This window comes from Ostrinia furnacalis, unplaced genomic scaffold, assembly GCF_004193835.3.
Source record: "Ostrinia furnacalis isolate ACB-3 unplaced genomic scaffold, ASM419383v2 OfSCF0677, whole genome shotgun sequence".
In the NCBI taxonomy this organism is placed as follows: domain Eukaryota; kingdom Metazoa; phylum Arthropoda; class Insecta; order Lepidoptera; family Crambidae; genus Ostrinia; species Ostrinia furnacalis.
In genome coordinates, this window is record NW_021130916.1 from 140,483 (window position 1) to 153,035 (window position 12,553).

The window sequence follows — 12,553 nt, forward strand, 5'->3', positions numbered from 1 at the left end:
ACGGACGACGTGGAAAAATCTCGCCCTAAACTTGATAGAGAAGTTTTACAAGACAAAAAAAATGTTCACATTCCATAGTATGAATCAAGTAAGCCTATTAAGCATTTACTCGTTTGAATCATAATTATAAAGTGTTGAGTCATACTCCGCCATTTATAGGAAATGAGGAGTGGGTGTATACTTAATAACTTGAAAGAAAAGTTTTTTATTTGAAAAAGCAATGTGGAAAAGTAATGATTTGGTATTTAATTTGTTTGAATTATCTACTACTACTACCAAATCATTATGCATAAACGGTGTAGCGCCTATTAATAGGGGAGTCTCTTAGGCTGAGTTACACCACCTAATTTAATTTAATTTTATTTTAGGTAATAATTCTCTATTTTATTTAATGTTATTTTTAAGTTTTTGCAACGCCTTCACTGGGCGTCACATGTTCAATATTATGTTCCTGTCAACCCTTACCCATGTGACATGCAATAAATAATTTGAATTTGAATTTGAATTTTGACGGTAACTATAACGATAACCGATTTTTGACGTTTGTTAAAGTTAAAGTAAGATGGTACAACCCAGCCTAGTCATTAGACTAGATATTAATCAAATTATGAATCCAGTTGTTAAAATCCACAAGTTAGAAGAAAAGGAAACGCTAATACCTAAATGAGAGCTACAAGCATCTCAAATGACCACATGTGAGCTACAAGCATCTCAAATCAACTATCAAGGCGGTTGATACACTTTCTTGTTATTTCACAATGCAATCGTAGCAAGGAGCAGATTACGTAGCAAAGTAATTCGATCGTAGTCAGTTTACGTAGCAACTAACTACGAGCCACTTCGTAGCGCCGCTGCTCTACAAAATACATTTTTAGTTCCATGTGAACCAAATAGAAAATGTCGATGTGTTTTTTTCAGTCAATTCATATTACACTGTCAATGATATGCATTATCTTTGAAAAACGGTTTTATAGATTACACAGTTTAGTTTTGCAGTTAGGTTGTAATTTTATTTTATGAGATTACAATTTAATTGCTATTAGTGCAATAAAATTAATTATACATTATTTATTTATTTAAAGGCACAACCACAGAATACAATTCAATAAACAATAAAATTACAATGATAACTTATACAAACTACATTTCATTACTCGCGTTTTAAGTAGATATTATGATAGGTAAAGTCAGCATTACATCGAGTTTATGTTACACAGTGATAAATTATGTGGTAGGTAAGTATCATTTTTTCCTCAAGACATTAGAAACATGATTTTTCTGATCCAAGAACTGTACAACTGGTCCTTACCTATCTCCCTTTAAACAATACTTAAGAGCGTTTACGCGAAGCGCGGCGTTTCAAGGTGCATCATTGGAAATGATTCGCGCGCGGCGTTTTTTAATAGTTTTCAATTGTTTATAGCAAAACAATAACAATGAATTAAATATCGTTTCAAAGTAAATATTTTAAAGAAGATGTTGTTTTATTATATTAAGCTATTTTTATGTTGAATAAAGGAAGAATATTGGTGAAAAAATCACTTTGATTTTTGGGTATTTCACGTTCTTTTAATTTGTGATTTCTTATTGTAAAATGCTTAAATCTAAAAATTTTCTCAGATAACTATTTGCCCAAGGATCTATGCTATAGGATATAAATGTTTGTTAAATCGTTTTCATAGTATTTTTATAAAAATTTCAGCTTGTAAACTGACGCTAAAGTGGAAATTTACAAAACCTGTGTGGACTTATCTTGATAGAATTCTGAAATACTAAACTAATCGCAATATTTTCTCAATTAACTATTTAGACGACGAAATTGCCTAACTATTTATGCCTATAACATATTTGTAGTATTACTGGTTAATGATTGTAACGAGTTGAAAAAGTACTGTTTTTGCGCCAAACGGCGTAAACGCTCTTAAATTTTTATAAAAATTTCAGCTTGTAAACTGACGCTAAAGTGGAAATTTACAAAACCTGTGTGGACTTATCTTGATAGAATTCTGAAATACTAAACTAATCGCAATATTTTCTCAATTAACTATTTAGACGACGAAATTGCCTAACTATTTATGCCTATAACATATTTGTAGTATTACTGGTTAATGATTGTAACGAGTTGAAAAAGTACTGTTTTTGCGCCAAACGGCGTAAACGCTCTTAAGTCCAAACTCAAAAAACGTAAACCAAAATGGCTTTAACGCGCCCCTACACGCCGCCAAAGGTTGAGTATGGCTGCCCTAACCGAATAACCCTTCGGGGGGGTGGGGGCGCTCGCTTCCGATTGGCCCCTCGGCGGAAGGATATGACCTATAGTTTTTCTTCTTAAGAACTTCCTGCGGCCATTGTACCCTGATTTACGAGCGGGCGGCGGCGGGGGCAGATTGATGATGCTTGGAATGTGGGTACCATGGGTTTGGTACGGGTGGGATAGACCTGGATCAGAGTAAATACAAATGAGTAGGTCATCTTCATAGAAACGCCCGAGCGCGGTTTGTATGTGAGCGCGCCAATACGTATGCGGCGCGCACGCACACACTGACAAAATTTAGCGTTGATTAGCGGTGAGTTGCTCCGAATTGCTCTGCCTGGATGGACTTTGGAAGGTTGGGGGTGGAATGGAATTTTCTCAATACTCAATGCTTTATTACATTTCACAGTGTAGATCTGGGGGCACGGCAGTGCCCCCACCAAGTCGAGCACGGCCGTACCATCCTTTTCTCGAAGCAATTCAGGCCATTTTCGACCGCCTGTAACTTCGTTCTGGATAAAACTAGAAGGCTGAATTTTCATTAGCTATGCAGGCATTGTAAAGACACGGTATGTTTCAAATTTCATTCAATTTGAACCAGTAGTTTAAGAATTATAACGGGTCAAAGTTACTTAATTTTGTCACTCACTGACTCACTGACTCACTGACTCACATTTATGTAAAACGTTAAAGATTTCCTGGCCTGGACTTGGTATTACATGGATCTCACAACTTTTTACCGTAGAACAACTGAGTTGCGAGACTTGGTTTTTTTGACAAGTATTGTTTTTGATGGGATAACGTTTTACAGAATATTCACCATGAATTAGATCACCATGAACCCTGTCTGGCCCTACAACAATTACTGGAACATAGTTTTGTGTCAAGAGTAAAATTGTATTAATCACTCGTAGAGTCACTTATTGTGTTGAACTTCAGCTATTTTTCATACAAAGAATAATGTGATGCGATACAAATGTACAGAACCTTCGACTCGCGGTTTTTCTGCAATGAGGTAATATCATAAACGAAAGTTTGAAACGTGTGTTATTCCTTCATGCGAAAACTATTGGATGGATTTTAATGAATCGTTAAAATGTTATAGCTTTGAGCTTAAGACATTTGAATCATTAGATTTCAAGGAAACCACAGAGCATTACACCGATTAACTTTAGCGCAAGCTTTTGAAACGATTTGACCTGTTTTTGAATGTCTGAATCTTGAAAATAATTTATGTGGCGCTTTTGTATAGAATATCGTTTTTCAACTGGAACAAAGGTAACTGAGTTTCTTCCACCACTTCTCTGCAACAGCCCATAAGTTGTCCCTAAGTGGTAGGAAGCGGTAGGGCAAGCTATATTTGGGACATGTATAAGCGCCTTGGAAAGGGCCTGTACTGAATAAAATCTTTGACTTTAACCAGGCTAAAAAGCCTTTATAACACGCTTTTATTAGGTCGTCGTATAAGTAACTATGTAATGGAATCTAAGAATCTGAATTACACGCACTTCTAATTCTTGTATCATCATGAAACTTGGCAATTACTACAATATTAATACAATATTATGGTACGATAGCGCTGGTCTGATGATGGAGCCGGGAGGTGGCCATAGGAACTCCAAAACGAAACGGCGGAAACTCATCGAATTTGGGTTTGTTCGTTCGAGCCTTTTAGTGCAGTAATTAAAAGCGTGTTTAGAGGTTTTTAAATTATGTATTAATTTATTTGTCCTCGTTTCGTTGGGATTGTGGCAGGCGCGGATCCACCGTTGTGGGCACTGTGGGCATGCCCACAACCCTAATTTGCTTGTTTTAGTTATGATCTATTGATAAGATCGATAGGCATGTATGTACCTATGTCCGGGCATGTAGTGATCCAACTCTCACTTTGGTAATTTTTTGTGGCTGTGCCCACAACCTTTTTTGAGGGCTGGATCCGCGCCTGGATTGTGGTCACCATTCTCGCTCGCTCCAATCGCATCTGCCGTGCAATATCCAGCATATTCGTTTACCCGGCGCATTATGGGGCTCTTACCCGATAGTGTTATTACGCTATTTGCCACTGGCTGTTAAACAAATGGCTGGTATCACTCGGCTGACAATTAATGGTTTATACATAGTAGTTTTAAGCCTTTTGTAAACATTGTTATTTGCTTTTATCGTAGAAAAAGTAACTAAAGAACTTGTAAAGTAAAATTAATTCGACTAAGGATCAATTTTTTATTGTTATTCTGCTAACTGGTCTTATCATTTTGATGGTGTTTGCTATATTATTATCCTTATACAAAAGAAGATTGAATTCATAAAATCTTTAAATAATGTATCCTATCAATTATTTTTTTCAACTATCTAGTGTTTACTACTCTTTGAATGAGCGAATTTAAAATGCTCTAATTATAATTATAACAACTTTTAAATTAAAATAAACCGAACATAAAAATTGCATAAAGGACCGCCTTCTTGGTAGAATGTAAATGTAGTAATGTTTTTGCAATATTATTGTTACCGCTACAGCAAAATAAGCTTTTTTTAATTTCAGCTTAATGTCTTCCATAACGTGGAATACGGCATATAATTAAAACCTAAACGAGTACTTAAAACATGAACTAGCTAAAAACAAAAACATGTAACACTTATCCTAAAACAACTAAAGCAGCCATTACGCGCATAAAGAAAGCACTTAATCCTCACAATAGTTGATTAAGCGAAAACTTGTGCTGCAAACGCCTGGTCATACCGCAGCGTTTAAGGGATTAACAAAGTAGAAAACACGAGAGAGATATATTAGCGTGTATTAGAGCTCGTACCCGGACAGTGAAGGGATGTTCAGTGGGCTCAGTCAATAGGAACTACGACTTCGGAGTCTGATAGATAACCAAATGATGACGTAGTTTAAGCAATGATTAGGGACACACATTATTATGCATGCACGTAGCATTCTCGGATGGGACAAGAAAACACAAAAGAAAACAACTTGGTTAAGATCCCGAAGATCTGAAAAGAAGCCCTTATGTTTGAAAAGGCATGTGAAGCTATCGGTCTACTGGAGTTACGTAAAATGGGGACTCATAAAGGCTGATTAAGGCGACCAATCAACCCACTTGATCGAGGGTTTTTGAATGGCTATTATGGATGTTGTTCTTCGTGACTATGTCAAAGAATTTCGCATATTATACCTTACTATTTCCACAGTATGATTCGTTGATCGTCAATAGGCCTCTCCTAATATGCGCCATTTGGCATTTTTGTGGCTTGTCGCATCCGGCTTCTGCTAGCGCTTTTTCGCAAATTAACACTGCCTTAGCAAGCCTACCGCGAGGGTACTATCTCCACTGTGCCCACACTGGCGGGCACAAAAATGGGATTCACGCCCCCGTAATAAATTTACCCGCTGTTAAGGCGCCCGCACGCGACTGCCCGTCTGGCCCTAAGTGCCCGTTCAGATTTTATGTACCAATTTCGGGTTGGTTCCGCTTAATAGCCGGAACGTTAACCTGTTTTCTCGTGTACTGATAGTGGGATGGGGAAACGTTTATAAGATCATTTGCAGTCGAGTATAAATTATTTAGAATTGTGCTTAATTACTTTGCAGCTTTGGTCCAAAATAGAAAGAATAGCTTTAATGGGTAGAATAAGGACCATCATCATCGTCTAGCAATTTAGTCTCCACTGTCATACTTGAATCTCTCTAATTCATCATCATCATCATTATCATCATTTCAGCCATAGGACGTCCACTGCTGAACATAGGCCGCCCCCAATGATTTCCACAATGGCCGGTTGGTGGCCGGCCTGCATCAAGCGCCTTCCCTCTACCTTTATGAGGTCGTCGGTCCACCTTGTGGGTGGACGTCCTACGCTGCGCTTTCCGGTACGTTTACGTACGTTTTTCTCTCTAATTACTCTACTACATCTTGACTCTCTCTAATTGTCAGATGTATGGAAGCTGGAAACATTCAATTTTCGGATAGATCTTGTTTATTCTGTAACATATTATTGATACCGTTTAATAGAGCTTGTCAAGCACTTTCAGAATCAGTGATTAGCTTTTCGATACCTTGAATATTTTATAAATAATCGAAATCGAGTGAGATCACTTATCGTTTTCACCGTGTATACTTCTTTACTACAATATACCAGTGCACGGTCAAATAACTATCACTAAATAATAATAAATAGTACTATGGCACATTTTACTTGTCACATTAATGATTTATAACAAGAGAACAATACTGAAACAAATCGCTAAATGACCGGAGCGGCGGCGCTCTTACGGCAAAAATCATTTTGTTGGAAAATAACTAGGGCGCAACGCACACTGGGACCTTTTATTATTTCGTTCAGAAATTGTAGCCTCTGAAAGTGGCATAGGGCAACATAATTTTAATAATTTAAGTGACTTAATTTTTATAATGCAACATTTGACCAAAATGCCGACGGATTCATCCTATGTTAGTAAGAAACTTACATGGAAAAGCAGTCGCCCGGCAAGCGAAGGGTAGCGGGTTCGATTTCCACCTTAGGCAATTCAATTTATTCAATTTATTTTCATCAGAAAAAAAGTAAAGAAGATCCATCTGTTGCTCGAAAATTATATGAAAAAGTATGAATAGCTCTAATCGACCCTATTAGGCATGGAACATTTCATGAATAGCAGGTGAAAAATCATATGAAGTGAATTTCATTAATCACATCTGCTATTTTACTTCACTTAGACTGCTATAATTTCACAGTCAACGAAATCACGAATCACATGAATTTCATTCATTCATTCGAGCGAAGTCCGTGAGCGCTGCTCTGCTAAGTGACCGAGCGAGTAAGAAAGAATGATTTGATCATGTGCGTGTTAGAAAAGGACGAGAGATGTGATGACGGACGAAACTGGGCATTTTAAATATGAACTTTAAACTCAAAGTAGTAAGGTTTAGATTTCCTTGTCATTATTCGTATGATTTCATTAGATAGCAGGCAGATGAAATGAATGATTTTTCACTAGTCGCGCGGTTCACAGAGCACGTAATAGGCGCGGTTATTGATTGTTGCATACATACTGTGCTGTTAACTGTTTGTTTTTTGTTGTGCGACATAAAATAAAACAGATATTGTTACATTTTATATTTTAGCTAATTAGCAATCGTTCATCATAATTCATACTTCATTAAAAGTAGCACATTATATGAAAGAGCTACATTATAACACTGCGAATAAAAATCATTGCCTGTGAAATTTCGCATGTGAAATCATATGAACAAAAATCATCATTTCATATAATGAAAATGAATGAAAAATAGCAATCATTTCCATGCCTAGACCCTATTAATTTCATTATGTATTACATATAATCAGAGTAAATACAAATGAGTAGGTTATCTTCGTAGAAACGCACAGGGCGCGGTTTGTATGTGAGCGCGCCAATACGTATGCGGCGCGCACGCACACACTGACAAAATTTAGCGTGGATTAGCGGGGACTCTCAGTCGTGGTTGCGCCGAATTTTGTCAGTGCGTGCGTGTGCGCCGTATACGTATATTGGCCCGCTCACATACAAACCGCACTCGGTGCGTTTCTATGAAGATAACCTACTCATTTGTATTTACTCTGTTATAGGTAATATTTAGTCGCTCAACGTAACAAGGACTAAAGCCTGGTCCGTGAGCACGTAGAATTTTGTCCAATGACCCCAAGCTACCCATCCTTATCGCTCGCGCGTAATTATGTTGCTGTCGCGCTCGCACACTCACTGCGGGCGCCCGTCGCACAGTCGCGACAGCAATATAATTACGCGCGAGCGATAAGGATGGGTAACTTGGGGTCATTGGACAAAATTCTACGTGCTCACGGACCAGGCTTTAGTCCTTGTTACGTTGAGCGACTAAATATTACCTATAACGGAGTAAATATGCTTTAGATGAATGCGATAGTAAAAAAAAAACTTTATTTTTTATTCTCATCCGTGTCAATATTTTAAAACAACCGCGTCCAGTACCCGCCGCCCCTAACAGCCCCTCTGATGGAATTCTTACTGAGTTTTTAATAGAGAGCGGCCGCAACCCTCTCGTTATGATTAGTTATTGCATTTTGGAGGGGCGTATTGACAAACTTCGCCAAGAAGGGAATTAAAAAACCGGCCAAGGGCGAGACGGACTCGCGCACGAAGGGTTCCGTACAACAATTTTGTTGTTGTGTGGGCCCTCTTTAATGTTTATTTTAATTTAATTATTTATCTTTAAAGTGAGTATTTATTAACTTTATTTTATTTCTATTATTTGTTGTTATAGCCGCTACAGAAATACATAAACTGTGAAAATATCAACTGTCCAGCTACCTATCATGGTTCATGAGAGCCTGGTGAACAATATCGATCAATGACGGAAAAAACACGTTTTTTTGTATGTGAGCCCCCTTAAATATTTACTTTATTCATTTTTAGTATTTTTTGTTATAGCCGCAACAGAAACACATTCGTTCGTTTCAGCCAAATGACGTCCACTGCTGGACAAAGGCCTCCTCCAAGGTTTTCCACAATGCACGGTCCTGCGCTGCCCGCATCCAGGCTCTTCGCGCGACCTTTACCAGATCGTCGGTCCACCTAGTAGGAGGCCTGCCCACGCTACGTCTTCCAGCCCGTGGTCGCCACTCGAGAACTTTTCTGCCCCAACGGCCATCGTCTCTACGAGCTATGAAACACATTATCTGTGATTTTTTTATGAAAAAACTGTCCAGCTATCACGGTTCATATAAAGCGCAGTCTTAGAAATAGGGTCCCGTTTTCACCTTTTGGTTACGGAACCTTAAAAATCACCGGCCGAGACACCCATTAATGATTTACAAGATTTTTTGAGGAGCTCTTTAAATAATGGCCTGTAATTAACTGAAGGGCTTTGACATCTTACGCAAAGTAATGTTACGAGATTGGAAAGTTGGTTATTAAAAATGAGAAAATGCAGCGCTGTGATTTTTAAACGTTGAGAAATTGTTTTAAAATTTCGCTTCGTTTTTAGATTTGTGTCAGAATCAGACATCTTTAAAAATAACAGAGGGCTGATTGTGAGTTTTCTCACTAGTGAGCGCGTCAAAAAATGACATTTAATGTATGACGGATTGTACAGCGGCCCTAGCCGGAAACGTTCAAAAACTAAAATTTTCATACATTTTTTAAACGCGCTCACTAGTGAGCGCTTTTGATGTAAACTCACACTCAGCCCACTAATAAGAAACAACGTAAAACGCATTTAAACGTGAGATTTGTAAATGTTTTTTTTTTTGTTGAGTGTCATATTTAACCTATTTTATAATGGCACACATGGAAAAATAATGAGTTTCTTATGCCTCTAATACAGAAGATAGCTAATGAAGCTAAAGTTTATCATCAGTTGATAGTACTCACTCATGAGCTATGATACCAATCGCACGCCAATGTCAAGTCAAGTCAAGTCAAAATTTCTTTATTTGTTTAGACTAATAAATAGTTCTTACAAATCGTCATTTTGCTCTTAAGGAGCCTCTACATGTCTCATAATCTTTTTACCCTACCAGCGCTTCGAGATCAACTTTTGGCAAGTGCTGAGAAGAAGCGCCACAACAAACAAAATGATAAAGTCTTATGTGCTTCCATACATCATCATAGGCACGCTTACTGTAAGCCAGAGGTAGAAAGGCACTAAAAATTTCGAAAATTTACAAAAAAAGGTTGACAAACGCCGATTCGGAAAACTGAATGGACTTCATTCCGTGGGTATGTCGTATCAGTTAAAGAAGGCACAAAAGGCACATTGCTACGTCACACCGAAGTGCGAGCGGGCATGGGTTAATTATTTCTTTTTGTGCGGCCGCGCGCCGGGAGATTGCCGTGATTACGCGACTGCGCGATGTGGCATAGAGTAAAGAAAATAGAGGTTGGGTTTTATGCCTACATTTGAGATGTCTCTAGGAGGACAAATTAAAAGTAACTAGAATAAAAAAATATTCATTCCGTCAGCTAAAGTAGGCATTTTGCGACGTGACACCGAAGGAGCATAGAGGTTGGGTTTAATACCATCATGTCTCTCGGAGAAAATCTTGACTGGATCCTAAATAATATTAAACTTCTTTCGTTTCCACGTGTCACGAAAGTCTGTCTCTATTGTCGGCCGTTTGGTGTAGTGGTTCAGAACGGACTACTATGCCGAGAGGTCCCGGGTTCGATTCCCGGCCGGGCAGAAATTGAAATGATGAATTTTAATTTCTGTGACGGGTCTGGGTGTGACTATGTATAATATTTATGTATTTAAAAAAGAAAGTATATAAGTAGTATATCCGTTAAGCTAGCACCCATAACACAAGCATTAAGTTGCTTACTTTGGGGCTAGCTGGCGCTGTGAAATTGTCCAAAGATTTATTTATTTATTTATTTATTGTCCACAAATCCCTGAATTTTTACTTGGTTAGCCACGTTAGTCGCGTTTTTTAAAACATTTGCAAAATACCATATACCTAACTATTCTACAAGTAAATCCAAGCAAAATGAATACAGTTTTCGCTATAATATATATTGCAGACACAGATTACGCAAACCGTGTACCCACCGTGTGTATTCAGTTTTACAATACAAACTTCTCTTTATTTATGTTTCATTTTTGTCTATCCTTAATATTTTCCCCAATAGCTATACTCTAATCCTAGTAACCATAAGTTAGGCATATTAAAAAATGTTTCGATCCGTTTGGCGTTTCTGCACATCGTTTAGTCTATGCGAAACGTTCCAGCGCTTTCACGCTCTCACAATACGCGATGCAGATTCCGCAAACACAGTTCTAATTAGCGGGATTCGTAGAGTGCAGCTATACAGGGTGTTCGCAAACACTATGAGCTAAATAATAATAGCGGCAAATACGACATACTAAGGTTTACTGAGCATGTTTGGAGACGTATTGCACTCGGCATGATAGTTAAATATTCGATAGTAGATTAAAACTTCACATTATCAACACTATAAAAGCAGTGTGATAATAATAATAATTTATTGTAAAATGGTTGCTTGTTTTTAATTAATAGTAACACAACGGGTTCGGTGTCAAATTGCCGACTCGCTAGAATCGGTAGAGGTCGATTCATGCTCATCATTACTTGAATAAAAACGTTTTGAGGAACACTACCTCGATCCCCTGCTAACCTTGGATTGGTTTGTGGTGGGGTGGACCCACTTTGAACACAAGCAAATATATTTGAGCTAGAATATTAGTTATTATGCGTAAAATAATAAGAAATTAAACATAATTATTTATATTTAAAAATCAAAGTCAATTAATTTTGTGTTCGTGGATTTGCATAAGTGTAGACAATTAAAAAATAACTTGACACTGGCCAAATGTAAGCCGCTCGAAGCCATAATAGAAAAAAAATATCATGCCCTGTATACCTCGGTCTCAATATGCCCGGCGTTGATATATTCTATCTTGCCATGAGCCCCAATCTGCGCGCCCATTCACGCGGTAACGACCTCTTTAGTGAGTTTAGTGGAACCGCGTTAGCTAACCACACATAGTTTTGTAACTGTACATCTACTTATGTTTTTTTTTCATTATGGCTTCGAGAAAAACCGACTAACCGTCTATTTTGCCAGTGTCAAGTAAAATGATACATTCAATAGTGAATGAATGGATAAATGATATGATATTCCCCCATTCTCCTTGAGTTTCAGTAAAGATGTGGCACTTTACTGTGACTTAAGATCGACTTCTTCAAGGAATTTAAAGACAGTTATTTCATTGCCCTTATGTACAGACGATTGTAAAACGTAAACTAAAGGGCTTATATTTTTTTTTATGTTAGACAAGGCAGGTATTTGACCACAATCGCACCTGGTGTTAAGTGAGATGCAGTCTAGGATGGTACATATCTGCCCTGTAAGTGCCTATTATAAAAGTTAAGATTCTTTTTTGCAACAAAAATGCCCGATGTCAACAGTAGTAACCTGAAAAGTACGGCCTGGTGCATAGCGGTTACCAGGCGTGCCGAGAAGTTTAAAGCCACTTTCAATAATTTTAAAACATTATTCAAAGCCCTAATAATATTTCTTTCTGGTTTTAGAACCAAGAAACTTACCTGCGGCGTAGTTTTCTCGATCTCCTTAGGCTTCAACCGCTGCAAATGGTTCGGCAGGCGGCTTTCTTTGACTTCCTTGCTGGTGGCGCCATCTTTGCTGGTACCTTCTTTGCTTTCTGTGGACTTGCGTTTGGTCACTTCCTTGTTTGTGTTGCTGACTCTTTGCGCCTATAAGGTAAACACAGATTAATGACAGCCCACACGATAGAATAAAGG

General features: G+C 37.9%; 1 protein-coding gene across 1 annotated transcript in view; it reads right to left on the reverse strand.

Annotated features, from left to right (window-relative positions):
- Positions 1–12,553, reverse strand: part of cutlet (chromosome transmission fidelity protein 18 homolog) — a 51,304-nt gene that overhangs the window by 22,420 nt on the left and 16,331 nt on the right. Inside the window, exon 14 of the mRNA XM_028323697.1 lies at positions 12,338–12,505. Within this exon, the coding sequence (XP_028179498.1) occupies positions 12,338–12,505 (168 nt within the window). The remainder of the gene's footprint in view (positions 1–12,337; positions 12,506–12,553) is intronic.